This window comes from Hyalella azteca, unplaced genomic scaffold (genome assembly GCF_000764305.2).
Source record: "Hyalella azteca isolate HAZT.00-mixed unplaced genomic scaffold, Hazt_2.0.2 contig14441, whole genome shotgun sequence".
NCBI classification, from domain to species: domain Eukaryota; kingdom Metazoa; phylum Arthropoda; class Malacostraca; order Amphipoda; family Hyalellidae; genus Hyalella; species Hyalella azteca.
Window position 1 is genome coordinate 247,023 of NW_025944327.1, and position 17,921 is coordinate 264,943.

The following is a 17,921-nucleotide window of genomic DNA, read 5'->3' on the forward strand; positions in this document are numbered from 1 at the left end:
AAGCTCCTTAAACTTTTTTCCCCAGTTTCTCGGAAATATCAAGTTCGTTACATTTATAATAATTATTAATAGTACAAGACCACACGTGGTCCTTCACGTCCCACACTCCCGAAACGTGGTCTTTTACGTCCCACACTCCCGATACGTGGTCCTTTACGTCCCACACTCCCGACACGCAGTCCTTTACGTCCCACACTCCCGACACGTGGTCCTTTACGTCCCACACTCCCGAAACGTGGTCCTTTACGTCCCACACTTCCGACACGCAGTCCTTTACGTCCCACATTCGAAAGGATCCCAATATTTCCACAAATATGCCCGATCAAAGGCCAAAATCAGTGCCTCAGTGGGGCCTCTGAAAAATAACGATGATTTGGTGGGGGCAACTTTGAGTCTGTTGCGTGCTAGCCCGCTCTCTAGTTGTGTGATGTAAGGTTGTACTTGTGTAGAGCATGTGTTAGCATTGGTGTGCGTTGATGTAATTGTGATGTCATCTGCGTAAGACGAAATGTGAATGTTGTCTGGTGGGGCTGGAATGTCGTGCATGTAAAGGTTGAAAAGTGTTGGTGAGAGGACTGATCCTTGGGGTACTCCGTTCGGTATGTTTTTTGTGTGATGATTTGCCATTGTAGTGAACGAATGACTGTCTGTCTGTTAAATAGTTGGCAAGCCAACGTTTGGTGTTGTTATGCAGTGTTGTTTTCTAGATTTTATCCGTGAGTGGGAAGCGTGGGATGGCATCAAATGCTTTGCTAATGTCAATTGTAATCAGTAGTGTGCGATGTGCTGGTCGCTTGGAGTTAATGCCATCTTGTATACGTTGTGTGAGGTTGGTGAGGAGTGTGGTGGTGGAGTGATGGGTTCTGTAACCGTGTTGTGTGGGATTGGGTAGATGACTGATGCTAGCATAATAATTTACCAATATGTTGGACTGTTGTTTGCGGGAGGGGATGGTATCCGAGGAGGTAATTGCCGAGTGAGATGGGGTGAGGCCACTGTTGGAGTTAGTGTCCAGCCCTGACACCTACGAGCCTCACGAGTTTGCCTCACTAACTCGTGAGGCTCGTAGTCGTCAGGGCTGGACAGCGTCGGCTCGACCTTCACGCCCCCCGCCGCCACGAGCGCCCCCCTCAGGGCCGCGGCCTCCATGTCCACCCTCACTTCATCAGGCTTAGCGTGACCTTGTGATGAGTTTAGGACGTCCTAGTCCACGGTCACGCTGATGCGCCGCCTTCGTCGTCCTCCGTCTCCGAATCGTCGTCGGATGTAACGTTGGACGTGTTCCGTCTATTAGCCCTCCTTTGGGCGAGCTGATGCAAGATGCTGTTGCTTGTCACTTGCTGAGGGTGGTTTCCCATTACTGGACAATCCGGGATCTTGCTCAACCACTTGTCCAGTTGTCTCTTGAATGTTGCAAGGGTAAACTCCCCTCCTCTCAGCGCTTTTGGCAAGGCATTAAAGAGCCTCGGTCCTACCACGGACAGTGATCCCTCACGAAGAGTCTGTACTCTGGCCGCGGCTCGGTTGTTAAATGGGGGAATCCTGCACAGTCTCCCTCTTCTTTCGTTGTAATATGTCGTTATTTTGGAGGTCTCACTCTCAAAGTTGGGAGCCAGTCCGTTTATCATCTTCCACGTGTACAGTATGATATACCTTTTCCTTCTTCTCTCCAGTGAGTACAGTTCCAGGTAACGATTGATTGAGAAGATTGAGTACGATTTAACTCTGTTGACTCATACTATACTGGAGTGTTCCAGTGAATAGTCTGGAATTAGGGAAAGTCAGTAAAAAGTGAGTGAGTTACCAATTGATTGTAAAACATGGCAGCCAAAGTCTGTGTTAGTAAACCTGCCGGAGAATGTCTGGAATGCAAAAAAATGCAATTTTGGACAATTGGCACTAAGATGTAACACATGCAGACAATTTTGTCACTTCGAATGTTCACTACTTCCAGAATACCAACTTGAAAAATATTTAAAAACGAGAACATCATTCATGTGTAGAAAATGCGTTATGAACGAGAGGTGGGCGAAAGAAGCCATGGAGAGTGTGCAGACGGTTCAAGCGTCCGAGAGAAGAAGGCCTATCATGAATGGGTCTCTCTGTTCGACTAAGAGGCGGCTACCCTCAACTCCCCTCACTCCCTCAACTCCCCTTACTCCCTCAACTCCCCTTACTCCCTCAACTCCCCTTACTCCCTCTACTTCCTCCCCCCCATCCCTCACTGCTGCCCGACATGATCCGCCTACCCCGACCCTTGACCGTAGAGTTGCCCCTCTCCTCTTTAAATGCCTCGAACAAGAAACATTTAACTGTTAAGAAACGCGTTTGCTGGAGATATCTTCAGGGCAAGTGCGATGGGGAGAATGAAGAAATGAACTGTAACTATTCTCACCCTAAGATCTGTCAAAAATTTGCAACATTTGGAAGCAAAAACCAACGCGGATGCAAAAACGGGAGAGACTGTCAATATTACCATTCGTTCCTATGCTGGAATATTATTAAAAATGTAGCTTGCAAACGTGATTCCTGTCGGTTTTGCCACCTTAAACTCAACCTGCAATTGAGTGGTAATGCCGAAGAGAGACGTGACCCTGATAGTTCCTCCTCGGAACACAGGATAGATTATACTGCCAAACCTAAAACATCAGAAAGAAATTACATGGTTAAAAAGAAATCAGTTCTGGGAAGGGCGAATCTATCGAAATCAAAGGTACAGAGCAGTTCCAAAAATTTCCGCACCGGCCAACACTACCTACCGGAGTGAAGAAGAACAAACAGGACTCGATATCAAGCGCAGCAATTTTTTAGGCCTACAGAGGCAAGTAGATCAGATTCAACAACAAATGCAGCAGCTGTTGACATTGCACGAACAACAGCAGAAATCACAGCAACAGCTGCAGAGTCAGAGACCCCTGGCAGTGCAGTGTTACAGCAACTAAGGACGCAAGGAAGGGAAGAGTCTAGCATCATGATAGCTAATATAGAGGGACTCTTCCCAAGAAGAAAACGCCACAAGATCGGCGTACTTAAAGAAATTGCTGAGACAGAAGGAATAATCATGCTTGCCTTAATCGAGTCACACCTAAGAGAAGATATCCAAGATGGAGAAATCGAGATGAAAGGCTTTCAACATTACCGAGCAGATCGAAAAGAAGGGAGAAGGATAGGAGGCGTTATAGTCTACCTCAGAAACTTCCTCGCGGCAAAAACAGTTTTCCTGCATTTAGGCTCCAATGGATATGTGGAACATGTTATACTATACATCCCCTATCTCCATCTGTGCATAGCTATCGTATACCGACCGCCTGACTGCCCGCCTGAAAAATTCAATGAAACTCTCGATGAACCTTCCCCAAAAATTCAACGAACCTTCCTTTCATTCCTCCTTGAAAATTCAATGAACCTTCCCCAAATATTGTGGTTGCGGGAGATTTTAACCTACCACACATACGATGGCCAAACTTGGACTGTGCAGAACGGCGCAGAAATCAAACCAGAAACCAGGCAACACAACTACTTCGATTCGCTAGGGAGCACTTGCTAAGCTAACAGGTTCTTGTGCCAACGAGAGAACATAATATCCTGGATCAATTCTACACCAGCAATGAAGAACTGGTTGCTGTTATTCGTGTTGAGGAGACCACACTGTCTGACCATCGACTAGTGGTGGTCAAGACAACAATTGAGAGGGGAACCTAGCCAAGATGTTGTATGTATGTGTTTTTTGGTATGTTTTTTGTGTGATGATTTGCCATTGTAGTGAACGAATGCCTGTTAAATAGTTGGCAAGCCAACGTTTGGTGTTGTTATGCAGTGTTGTTTTATAGATTTTATCCGTGAGTGGGAAGCGTGGGATGGCATCAAATGCTTGCTAATGTCAATTGTAATCAGTAGTGTGCGATGTGCAGGTCGCTTGGAGTTAATGCCATCTTGTATACGTTGTGTGAGGTTGGTGAGGAGTGTGGTGGTGGAGTGATGGGTTCTGTAACCGTGTTGTGTGGGTGAGAGGGGAATATGAGGCGTGATTATGGAGAGTGTAAGGCGCTCTACAACTTTGGATGGTGTGCAGAGGAGCGTAATGGGCCTGTAGGAGGCTGCCTCGGTGGGGGGTTTGTTCGGTTTCAGGGGAGTTATGATTTTGCCGGTTTTCCAGATTGATGGTATGATGCAGTTGGCAAATGAAAAGTTGGCTATATTTGTGAGAGTGCATATGATACCATGCGGGCCGAGATGTTTCAGATGAATGTTTGAGATGTTGTCTGGCCCCATGGCTGAAGAATTTTTGAGCTTTTTTATGACACGTAAGGTGTCTGATGCTGTGGATAAGATGTAGTTATTCGCCAGTGGAAATTTGTGTTTGCGCCTGTAAATATGTCTGTCTGCCCTATGCTTGGGTAGATGACTGATGCTAGCATAATAATTTACCAATATGTTGGACTGTTGTTTGCGGGAGGGGATGGACTCGTTCGAAATGTCCGCCATATCCACCCCATCCTTTGCCGGCTCGATATGGGCATTTCCTCGATATGGGTATCGACATCAGTACTCATCAACACTCCGAGATCTCGAACTAGTTGCTTCTCCTCAATTTCCTGTTGGTCAACTCAGCCATTCATCCAACTCTGGTTGATAAATGAGTACCTGGCTTGTCCAGGGTGTTGTGTAATGCAATCAAATGGTTCTGGCGGGTCAGCGAGCCAGTGATGGTCGTAGAACTACCAGTGGTACCAAGTGCCCGGAAAAACTGACTGAACCACCACTACCAGGCAAAATAGGCCAAAAAGGGTAATTACACACACACACACACACACTTACGACAAGTGCCCTCCCCCTTTACGACACGTGGGTCCCCCACTCACGGCCCGTACCCCTCATAACCCCCACTCACGGCACATGGTCCCCCTCATAACCCCCACTCACGGCACATGATCTTCCTCATCAATAGGGTCAGCAGCGTCGGCCTGGATGCTCTCCATGGCGGTGCTGTGTGCCACCAGTCGCTGCCTGTTGATACTTCGGCTTCTGCTCAGTCCCCCGCCACCATCACCTCCACCGCCATCACCGCCACCACCGCCACCATCAGACCCTGACCCGCCAGAGTCATCGTCACTCCCGCCACAGCCGCCAGACGCGCCCACGCCGGCGCCGCTCTTGCCGTTGTTACGACCGTTCGCTCTCTCCTGGTCGTACGAGGGAACAATTATTATACCCAATAATTAAATTATTGATTCATTTAAATAATGATCATTTTATTAATTAGTGATTATTCTACTGGTCGTATGCGGGTAGAATTATTACCCAATAATGAAATAAATAATTAATTTAATTATTGATTAATTAAATAATTAATCATTACTCTCCTGGTCTTACGCGAGTAGAATTATTACCCAATAATGGAATCAATGAGTAATTATTTGACTCGTTGAGAAATGGAGATTAAAATAAAGACATCATATACTTTAGAATATTGTAGGTATATAGTTAGTTGTTTTGAGCAAACATTTATTGGAATCGTGTCTATATAAATGTATAATTCTATGCTAACTCTTTTCAAAATACGCGTATCGTACTTTATAAACGCATATAATCGCTCTACACAGGGGAAAGATAATTAGCCTTGTTAAATAGCAATTAGCTCGATAATAACGTTTTGGCTCAACTCAGAAACCAAACAATGATAAACAAAATAAGTTAATTTTCAATGGTGCATTATATTCGACGGAATTACGAGCCGAATTATTATTATCAAACCTGTTTCTCTCTCGCCGCCAGATCCAGATTGTGGATGCCAACTAGCAAGGAGTAGTCCATGATCTTGAACGAAGCTAATACCTGCAAGAAGTAACACTGTTAGTATACTTGCTGGATATACTGGATACTTGCTGGATATACACTGTAAATATAGATACTTAAGGTCGAGGTCACACCAATTTGCCGGGGGCGTGCCAGGCATTTGCCAGTCACGGTCCAGTCAATATTCTTCACTGCATTTCTATAGCAGCATTCACACCAATATGACAGTAACGGTCAAGTCTAATATACATACTTCAATGAATTTCTATATATAAATATTAACACCAGTCGTGCAAGACACATGCCATGCCCACGGTGTGAATGCTTACATGGAAATTTATTAAAGAATATTGGACTGAACCGTGACTGGCATATGCCTGGCATGTGTCCGGCAGTATGGTGTGAACCCGGTCTTTGAGAACGAATACGTACTGCAGGTATTCTTACGGATATACTAAGTATACCCGGAGTAACAAAAACTCAATGTATACCCAAGACACATGGGGTAGTACATAAAGCTTTAAGCTTTCAGTTATCATTGCCTAATTATTATCTGCCTAGCGACCACGGAGTTAGTGCAGCGACAAATTCATACGCCGCCTGCCGTTTAGCTTCCCTTCAGCTTCAAGTGAACAGCTAGACGGTGAACACTGAGCAAGTGACACGTAGAAAATACTGCGGGTAAACGTCCACTACTGGCAAGAATGCTAGCTGCGGCACTCACCCGACAGACATGGGGCACTCACCCGACAGACATGGGGCACTCACCCGACAGTCGTGAGGCACTCACCCGACAGTTGTGAGGCACTCACCCAACAGTCATGCGGCACTCACCCGACAGTCATGCGGCACTCACCCGACTGTTGTGAGGCACTCACCCGACAGTTGTGAGGCACTCACCCAAACTGATGAACTTAACACTCATGAAGTAAACTGATGAACTTAACATTCATGAAGTAAACTGATGAACTTAACATTCATGAAGTAAACTGATGAACAGTCTGATGATAAATTTGCGAACTTTTATACAAGGAAAACTGTAAATTTATTGCAGAATTAACGTGTTGACGTTAATTAAACGTTTACAAGGCTAACATGTCTACACGAATGAGTTGAATTCCCCCCCAGACATCTGACGTCGAATCAACGTATAATTAAACGTTATTTTGTTGAATTAACGTTAATACATATTGTTACGTTGAATGAACGCTAATTAAACGTTGTTTGCTTGTCATTTACTCGGGATAAAACAACGTACCTTGCGCTTGTAACCCAGACATCTGACGTCGAATCAACGTAGAATTAAACGTTCTTCTGTTGAATTAACGTTAATAAAACATTGTTACATTAAATGAACGCTAATTAAACGTTGTTGCTTGTTATTTACCCGTAGGACGAGGGCTAAGACAACGTACCTTACGCTTGTAACCCAGACATCTGACGTCGAATCAACGTAGAATTAAACGTTGTTTCGTTGAATTGACGTTAATAAAACATTATTACGTTGAATAAACGGTAATTAAACGTCGTTTGATTGAAGACAACGTACCTTGCGCTTGTAAGTGGAGCCTTTGAGATCATACTTCTGATGCATCTTAACAGAGGAAGGCAGCAAGTTGTTCATGGTGACTAGGCGGATGTTCTTCGCGTTGCACTGCACGCACACAAGATTTTTTTAATTTACTTAAAGAATACGTGAATAAAAACATTTATTATTTGATGGAAACAAAGTTCATTTTAATTCAGTAACAGAATACGTTAATAAAGTTTTTATTTTTTGATTGAAATAAGTCATGCATTCTAGGTGAGTTTCACGATGAGCAAAATAGATTTTAGTAGTCATCGAAATCGATAGTAAGAGTAATACAAGTCAATATTTATTTGGAAAAGGAGATCGGTAATTTCAAATACGGTAAGTATGTATTCGAGTAATCTGTAAAACGTACTTTTATATAGAACGCAACAAGCAAAGTAGGTATTGATAAAAATAAACAGAATGGTCTCGGGAGAAAAAATGAGCGTTTAAATTGATCGAATGTCATCATGAAAAAAATAATAAGCGGCACGGGTCTCCGCTTAGCGATATTGCTGATATGGCGGACGCAATCAGGAACCATGGCTGTTATTTATCACCAGCAGAAATCATATAAATTCATCATAATTACTAATAATTAAGTAATCACTGCCACCTTGATATCCAGTAAATCAGCCTAGATTATAACACGAAACTGCGGCTTTTCAGCATCAAATGACTCAAAAATTGCAGTCACTTCTAAAGCAAAGGAATAGGGCTGGTAATCGGCGAGCGCAAGGCTCTATAGCGTCAGTGTAAGGAAAAATTCATAAAAACCTGCTTGCATGGACTTCAAATACAACTTAAATGACTCTAACAGAGCTAATGTTAAAACCGCGATATGACATATTTGTTATGTGAAGTCTGTTGAAGTGAAAAAGGCGTTTTGACTCTTTTTTAAGTAGCAATCACTCTTTTTTTAAGTAGCAATCGCATCAGGCAAGAACCAGTAAGGCCCGATAAAAATCGAAAATATCGCAAAAAGTTTAATATGTAGTTGAAAATTTTAATTTCGTGAAAAGAACGACTTTGTATAGCTCGCAAAATCGGCCTATCTATCACATCCTGACTCTGTACAAACCATAAAAGACTATTATTATAGAGGAACGATGAAAAAATATCACTCTCGAATTTTGTAGAATATCATCACCAAATTTCTCCACAAATTAATAAGAAAGATAAATTACTTAAAAATAAATCAAGTAAAATTTCACCTGTAAATAACCTAGAAAAACATAAAATTACGGGGAAAAAACATTTAAAATGTTTACCAAAATAAATTTTCCCACACACGACCTATTCACCAACTCAAAAATGAACATAAATAGCAAATAAGCCATTCATGATGGGAGCGAAATAAAGCAAAAGAGCGAGACAACAAAAAAAGCTTCACGAGTTGGACAAAGTTTAAAAAATAGGAATTAAGTTGAAAGGATCAATTTAGGCTTGGTGTGGGTTGGCTTTAGAAAACCAAGCAAACAAAATAATAATAATAATTGTTGATAACAATATAAACAACAATAATTAAACGTGACATACTGCAGGTATAAAAGCGCGAGAAAACAGCTATGCACCACAAAACCAAACTTCGCACGGCATTTGAACATATAGACATCAACTCAATACAAACATTTTGCAAGTTTAGTTCCTTCAAAATCGATCCGTTTGCTCTTACCATCACAAATTTTACTATTAAACTCAATGCTTCCTATAGAAATATAATAGAGTACGGTATTATAGCCTTTGCTAACAATATATACCGACCACGGCACTCTTTAAAGTTAAACGATTTTGCATACGCAAAAAAAGTTACGCAGTGCGCTGGAATAAGCCTGCATCGTCTCCAATCGAGGAATTTCACATGCACCTCTTCCTTTAGATAAATCACGTGCACCTCTCCCTTTAGATAAATTACGTGCACCTCTTCCTTTAGATAAATCACGTGCACCTCTTCCTTTAGATAAATCACATGCACCTCTTCCTTTAGATAAATCACGTGCACCTCTTCCTTTAGATAAATCACATGCACCTCTTCCTTTAGATAAATCACGTGCACCTCTTCTTATTACACTGGCACACTCTTCAGATAAATTCTAAGCCAATAACTAAACAATTATAACTTTACATACGCAATTAACTCCAGCTCGGGAAAATACGCAGTTTCTTCAGAATAGGTACCTACTTGAGAGCTTTTTTAACCTAGCTAAGGATTTGAGTTCAATTTGATGCCTAAATAAACCATTAAAACATATAAATTAATATATGTTAAAATGGAATGATAAAAATGATGATAATAATATTCAAAACAGAGAGGTTTTAGCATTCACTGAACTTTCGATCATTTTCTGAGGTCTTAAATCCAAATTTACTACCAAAAAGGAACAAAAACCGTCCAAAATAAACAAATGGATCGATGACTAACACACGTGTTGAGTTGAAAATAGTAGCGCAGTGCACACGCAATTAATTATATCGGTAATTATTGCACAATTAAACTTCGATCAGGACTTTAGGAACAATTGACGTACGTTTCCTGGCGCTGTGTACAACTTTTATGTACTACAACTCCTCAAAACGGGACAAATGAAATCAAAAATAGACTCCAAGCTCGATAAATTTCTAGGCTCCCTGGAAAATATCCACCGCTGAAATTACACAATAAATTAATGTTAAGAATTTAAAACCTAAAAAAAACAGCGTATCTATTCCGATCCCACATAAAAACTTCACGCATCCAATGCCTCATATATAGAATAAAATAACCGAGTTTATGCATGCCTCTTGCGTTAACATGAAAACGTTTCTTTCCGCGCTCACAAAATAGAATACAAGAAACGTCATTCTCTACATTTCAGTTGTAATACCAAGTCTTAGACTATGGACAGAACCTGACACAATAGTGGCAAAGGAAGCTGAGTCTTAATGACCTCAATGCTCTCATGGCCAGAAAAATATCGAATATAAGTAAATAAATAGTGCGTATTTTAAACGAATACCAAATTGGAGAAAAATCCCTAAAAACCCTTAAAGAATTACACCTTACTTCCTCTTTAATTTTTATTAACGAATGAGTTGCGTCTATTCCCATGATAAACATAAGAATAACAGGAATAACCTATAAATTCATGGGATTACTCACCAATTAGTATTCATAAATACGGCCAGATCTACTGATATTTGTCAGAAATATAGTAAAAGAGTACCTATAAATAAAATCGTTATTAATCGACCATCCGCTCCCAATTAAACCAAAAATCATCATAACCTTAACCTCGAAAATTAGGACATTGACCCAAATACACCATGAGCAAAATTATAGAGAAATTCATGGAAAAAAAGCCAAGTCATATCACTGCACCAGTTTAATCCAAATTACCAAACTTAATTAGCAGTTAATACCTACTGTCATGAATTAAAATAGGATGATAAATTTGACTTGAGCGCAACGTTTTGCAGATCATGTCCATTAAAAAATCTGGTGAGATGTAATCAAAACGAACGCGTGGTGAATTAAATGAAGCGCATTACCCAGCAAATGTGTCAACACTGAGATGGTAATCATACACTCAGAGATATAAGCGGGACAATGCAAATAGCGGTACACGCCAAAGGGTGTTATATATAGTGCCATATTCGCTCTCGGCTCGTGCTATGGGCAAGAAAGTGCGTCACTAATTGGACAATTTAACCAAGTGAATTTTTCTGAGCGAAGCCAATCAAAGTAATTCAAGCAGAGGAAGATATAAGACCTGGTCATCAAAGTCAGGTAAGTTGCTCTGTATTTTGTGTGTCAAGCGTCGTGGGTTCATCACTTTTTTCTTAGGGCCCTTGAAGTGCTTTCTCGGCAGGTTATGGTCTTGCAACTGTGGCAATTAAATATTACACACTTTTATTAATAATACTCTCATTTATAAAAATATCAACATTGGTTCTTTAATAGTATGAAAATAGAAGGAAAATTAAGGATGATGCTTGAATTGGAATTTGACGGTCTTATATTAATAATTTGGCGGTCTATATACAAAACCTGAGAAAATCTTCACGAAAATATTCAGAAATTCAGATATTGACTAAAAAATTTATTAAAACATCACCAGTTAAATGCGAGTTACTTTATGTAGACACTAATTTTTTACGGTGAAATACAAATTCTGATGTATAAACGAAGTTTTACGACGTGAGAGACAAGCGCTAGACACAAAAGCAAAATTCTTATCATGGATAAATGGGCTTCTCAATCGACGAGCGCCATAACTGTTTTCTGTCATAGCCTAATACTCCCGACGTCATATGATAGAATAGAAATAAAGATTACTTGGCAAGTTTTAAATTCAGTGTTTTAAAGGTAACACCTTTCAGCCGTACAACATTGCTATATGCAATCTTGAAAGAGCTGACACTCAGGTAAACAAAAATGTTATGAGTGTTAACATAAATTCAAATGTGAATCTAATAGCTGTAATTTTTGGTTATGAAAACGCTTCTATAATCCTAAATGCCTAATTAATTTGTTAATTTTTTGTCCCGATGTGTTCTGCTTTTATACATCCAACGTAACAATTTTTCAAAGAAAATCATGCACATATTACTGACAAAGTTCGACTGGAGGTAATAAGTCGATCCAGTTTAGATTTAACATTAATAAGATTAAGGGTGTTATCACTATTAAGATGAATTAGCATAATGAATGGCCCATGCATCATTAATCTTGTTAAGAATGAAAGGGCTATTCGATTTTCAATGGAATCCTTCTAGGTTTTAGTGGCGAGAGGAAATTCCTAAACGATGTCCACAAAACCTATAAATAAAAAAAAAAAAAACCAAAAAAAAATCCAAATTTATACAAAAATATAAATTGCTAAACCTAAGCGATGTTCGCAAAATTGTTTAGCAGTTGGTACTGAATTAGTAGCCTTAAATTATCGCAGTAACGTAATTCTTACCAAGTCGAATGTAGGGTAGAGGTTAATAATAATAATAATTTAGTATCAATCGCGTCACATAGTGGCATTCCTTCATTCCATCTATGAGTTGGCAAGCGTATGCTAAACAGTTACAAACTTCAGAGAGGAAATCGGTTCACTTGAAACAAAACCTCTGTAAACTCCAGACACAATAACTAATAATAGTGTTAGCAAGAAAATATTAGAAGCCTACATGGTGAATGATGGTTAATTCCTTGTGATGGTGAATTCAAGGAGCAAAACACCATATATTTATGCTGATTATTCCTGTTCTGAGGAAGGCAGAACGAGATTTAATTAGTTCATAAATGAAACCCACGCTGCTGTAAAGCGGAGCATAAGAGAGGGTAGATTAAGGTATGCGAATAAGGATATTACGTAGCAAGGAAATATTCACATGGACAACCCAGCGTAGGAAATAAAGGAAAACATCATGCTGACTTAATGTTACATTTTCGAAGCTGTGTTATGTTTATTCAAAATACAAATCTGGAGTTTCCGAGATAATTTTTGACCGGACTTCTTGGATGAGAGTTATTTAGAAAGCAGGTGTGGTTCGGGTAACGATCTCACGCTTTGGATAGGTCGAAACTTGGATATGATGTACTGTGAGGAATTTAGGACGTCATCGCATAATTTTGCAATGCCATAACAGACAAGGAACTTTTCCACTCCTCAATGAAGGAAAAAAAGGTGAAAAACCGACTACCTTCCGCTGGCTTGGCCTGCGAAGCCTGCACCACTTCATGCCGGCACTCAGCACCTTCGGGAGAGCGTGTCATGAGCGGAGTTCAAGATGATCATAGAAGTTATATAATTATAATTGAGCTAAATTAAGTTTTTTGATTACGTAGATCACTGGAAACATCAAAATATGCACGAGGTACTCATGATGTTCATATAAGTTCTGAATTCAGAGCCGTTCCTAAATTCCCGACATCATCGAAAAAACACGCGGGCGTTTAAACAAACCGATTTAAAAATGCACAATTTCGGCCGACTATGTAAGTTAAGTTTTCATCTTCTTTAGTGGATGAATATTCAGTTTGACCTGTGCTCGGCGGAACTAAACATGCATTCACGATGAACTCGACAAATGTATTTTTAACTACGACATGCATTAGTTGATATTTTTAAGCAGCTTTTGTGATGCGAGTTAAGTCGAAAAATATCCATGAATAAAAATAGATGCTTATGAGTATGGAACTGATCATGCATCACTTTACTGTTAGCCAATATACAATGAAATATTTAAGAAAAATTCATCTATTTTTGACAATCGTTAATATTCACTTTATCTTCTAGAATAGAATTCATGAGAACCGTTTGGAGTCTTGGAATATAGCAGGAAATAATCTCCCTCATCCCTAACCCCTGCAGTTCGGTAGCATATACAGTGGCAAATCGAACAAGAATCCAGGACCAAAATTAGTGGTTACCCCCCCGAAACCCTCACAACGTCTAAAATACAATACTTCTATACAAACCAGGTCAATTTATAGAATCCAACAAAGCTAAATATCATTGGCGAAAAATTTAACTGATGACTCGCTTCAACATCCGCAGCATATACAGAAGCAACCATATATAGCAAGAAGATAGGTTCGAAACATGTTAACGATGCCTTTAAACAGACAGCAATATTCACAGCAGCCAACCACTTCCTTAAAAATAAACTTTGTTTGCAAGAACTAACTCGGGTTAACCATTCCCCCGACACCAACACCTACCCTGGAACCCGGCACCATCAACGCAAGACTATATAAATAAACCCAAAATTTGCTTTCACCAACAAACTAATTTCAGTAATCTCCCTTAATACAGGCACCATCCGCAGAAGCCCAACAAGAACCCACCCCGAAATTCCTCAGCTATGACAAGTAACGGCTGAACACGTAGCATTCCTTGCTGCCACCAAGACAGTTGGCAACTGAACAAGCAAACGCGAAGGCAACCGAGCAAACGTGGAGGCAACTTCACAAGCCAACGTGAAGGAAACCCAGCATGCTTGCCCCCAGTCAGCCAAGCAAGCCAACGTGAATGCCGCTGAGCAAACTTGGAGGCAGCTGAACTAGTCAACGCGAAGGCAGCTGGACAAGTCAGCGCGTAGGCAACTGAAGAAGCCAGCGTGAAGGCAACCGAAGAAGCCAACGCGAAGGAAACCCAGCATGCTTGCCCCCTCAGCCAAGCAAGCAAACGTGGATGCCGCTGAAAGAACGTGAAGGCAGCTGAACAAGCCAACGTGCAGGCAGCTGAAGAAGCCAGCGCGAAGGCAGCTGAAGAAGCCAGCGCGAAGGCAGCTGAAGAAGCCAGCGCGAAGGCAGCTGAAGAAGCCAACGCGAAGGTAACCGAGCAAACGTGAAGGCTAAGGAGCCATCAAAGGTGGATGCAGTTCGCACACATGAGCAGAGTGGCGGCGTCTCGTCATAGTAGACGACTTCGCAGTCGTCGCCGCTGTCGTCCGCGGCTACGAGGTGCACGCGCGGCGACTGCGCGCACAGCGTCAGAATAGCAGCCCTCCCCTTGTGGCAACCGCAGGAACAACGTCAGTAACATGTCCTACTCCCAAACCAACAGAATAAATAAGGCTAAGTACGAATCTTATTCAGGATTAGGGTCGTAAACCTTTTTAATGCCTTCACTGATAAATAAGGCTAGGTACGGATCATTTTCAGGATTAGGGACGTAAAACTTCTCCAATGACTAGAGCCTTCATTGAATGAGTAAGGCTAAGTACGGATCTTATTCTTATTCAGGATTAGGGACGTAAAACTTCTACAATGACCATATGGCCTTTATTGAATGAGTAAGGCTAAGTACGGATCTTATTCAGGATTAGGGACGTAAACCTCTCCAATGACTAGGGCCTTCACTGATAAATAAGGCTAAGTACGGATCTTATTCAAAATTAGGGACGTAAACCTCTCCAATGACTATAGGGCCTTTATTGAATGAGTAAGGCTAAGTACGGATCTTATTCAGAATTATATAGGGACGTAAAGTTCTACAATGACTATAGGGCATTTTTTAAATAAATAATGCTAAGCACGGATCTTATTCAGAATTAGGGACGTAAACCTCTCCAATGACTTTAGGGCCTTCACGTGGCGAGACGAAACTCATAAACGATGTTTACAAAAACAGTTTTGCAGCTGGTATTGAATTAGTAGCCTGAAATTATCGCAGTAACGTTCTTACCAAGTCTAATGTAAGGGATCTTATTCAGAATTAGTACGGATTCAGTACGGATCTTATTCAGAATTAGGGACGTTTACCTCTCTCCAATGCATATAGGGCCTCCACTGAATAAATTATGCTGAGGACGGATATTTTTCAGAATTATCGACGTAAATCTGACGCCAAGAACAAGTCTTATTCCAATGCACCGGGCATTCAGCGAAAGAAAAATGCTATTATGGTTAATTAATTACATAATCATTGATGTAAACCTGACGTTAGGAACATTATGTGCATGCCTTGTCTCATTGCAAAAAGCCTTAATGACAAAGCAATGAAAGGTAGAAAAGAGCCTTCTTTGATATAGGCTCACATTAGGTGGACGTTATAACAAGCTGGCCAAGTTTAACTTTTTGTGTTCTTGAGAACTTCAACGTCACAAGCATGGAGTGAGAATTGTTTCATATATTATTCATCTAATGCTTATATTATCGATAAATAGAGCCACGATTTCATGGTAACAGCCGCACTGTCGCACAACGCCGGAAATTAGGGTGCGAGAAGAAGCTACACTCAGAAAAATGAAGACTTTGTTCAAATAGCGATGCACTCTTAGCCTTGTGCCGGTGACCCTGGGTCAGTTTTGCATGGCAAAAAGACGTATCAAGTCTACGTGCAGGAAATGTATATACATCATTGCTTGGAAAACCTGACCCATTTATTATTCTGAATGTAGCGTTTCAGCGGTAGCTTCAAGCTGAACGTTAACAATGAAGTAATAAGAGTTATTCATCATATGAGTACTTCCATTGTTGAATTATTCAGTGCTGTATTAATTTTCAAATTATTAAGTACAAAGGCACAACACGTTTTAGACAAATGCCTTGAGTAATGCATAAATTATCAAAATTTTGCAACTACCAAAACAATTTACCCAAGCTCTGTGAGCTAGTGTTCCCAACTAATCAGCATGTCACCACATGGAAGACTTTGCAGTCAAATCAACCCACCGGGTATTTCATCTATATAAGAGTAGTAATATTACTCATATTATTGTTATAGAGAGTAATCAATACTTGACGCATTGCCTGTCCCATCAAGCCATCATTTGAGCTTATACAATAATAATTAAGAAAGGCGGTAATAATATACAGTAATAATCATGTACTATATTCACATGATTCTGCCAACAATGAACAGATTTGTTCACTACAATCATGATTTATTAGCGGTGCGATATATTAACATGGGACGAGAACAGCTCTACAAATTGGGATTGAAAAATCAATAGAACGACGAACTCATCACTGTGCATGAATAATTTATATTATAATTGTGATGTTTAGACATTTACAAGAAGAGTTGCTGCGGATTTAAATATAGAGACAAAGATAGAAATATTCGACATTCAGGCCCGTTAAATTCAATGCTACAAAATCGCGTACTCCACTCCAAGAGTGTGCAACTTATTTTTAATTAGACATTTTCCAACAATTCGTCTTCGTCTTGAAGGCGAAAAAAACACCGCCTAAGGACACCAGATTGTAAGGATTAATTCATCAGAATGTATACGAGGGCTAACCATGAAATGTATACACGAGGAGGCAGTCACTATTCAGAGGCACACGTCAGAAGTCGCTGATTGTGGAACGTTATAACGAGGAAAAGAAAAAAATTTGATGTGAGCCCGTTCTGTGAAGGGAAATTCCACTTATGTCATGAGTGTTGTTGTGACACTGCACGAAATGCGTGAACTGCATGCGGACTCGAGCTTACATTTAGAGAAAAAAACATTCAGTTAAGGCGGGCATCGATCTGCAAACATTAAAAATTTTAGCTAACAGTTATGACAAACTGCCGATTTGAAGAAACGTAGTAGAAACTCATGTGCTATAGATGGAGCTCTTTGAATATTAACCCTCTCCCGCCGTATGTCACTCTCCGGGAACATAACTTCCAATTTAAATCATACGTAAACTATTGAGTGTAGCAACCTGAGGACGTTTATACGCATGCAGAGAACATTTTAAAGTTGTCGTACGTGGCGGCAACCATTAGTGCATGTCATTTTGCGTTCACTAGAACGTATCCTTTTTAGCGCATTTTCTCATTTATGGAAAAAATGCACTATTGTGCTCGCCATGTCCGTCCGTCCGTCCGTCCGTCTGTCTGTCTATCTGTCTGTCCGCCCGTGACTTCACGTTTTCGTCGACTAGAAAATGCGCTCTCTGTCATTCACTGCAGTGAGTACTGCGTTATATTTTTTGGGAAGTAGGCGCGTGACAATATTATACTCCGGCTACTCATGTCAGGCAGTAGAGGGTTAAGGTTATACTCATCTCAGCAATCAGAACAATAGCAGACTCTTGAATTGCCTCATGTGAAAACGTAACACTTGAATGCCGCTACAG

The 17,921-nt window shown here is 40.6% G+C and overlaps 1 protein-coding gene across 1 annotated transcript in view; it reads right to left on the reverse strand.

The window, feature by feature from the left end:
- LOC108664655 (phosphatidylinositol 4-phosphate 5-kinase type-1 gamma) overlaps positions 1-17,921 on the reverse strand; it is a 99,940-nt gene that overhangs the window by 42,776 nt on the left and 39,243 nt on the right. The window contains exons 7-9 of the mRNA XM_047884056.1: positions 7,346-7,450; positions 5,755-5,835; positions 4,924-5,183 (exon numbers count right to left, since the gene is read on the reverse strand). Of these exons, the coding sequence (XP_047740012.1) occupies positions 4,924-5,183; positions 5,755-5,835; positions 7,346-7,450 (446 nt within the window). The remainder of the gene's footprint in view (positions 1-4,923; positions 5,184-5,754; positions 5,836-7,345; positions 7,451-17,921) is intronic.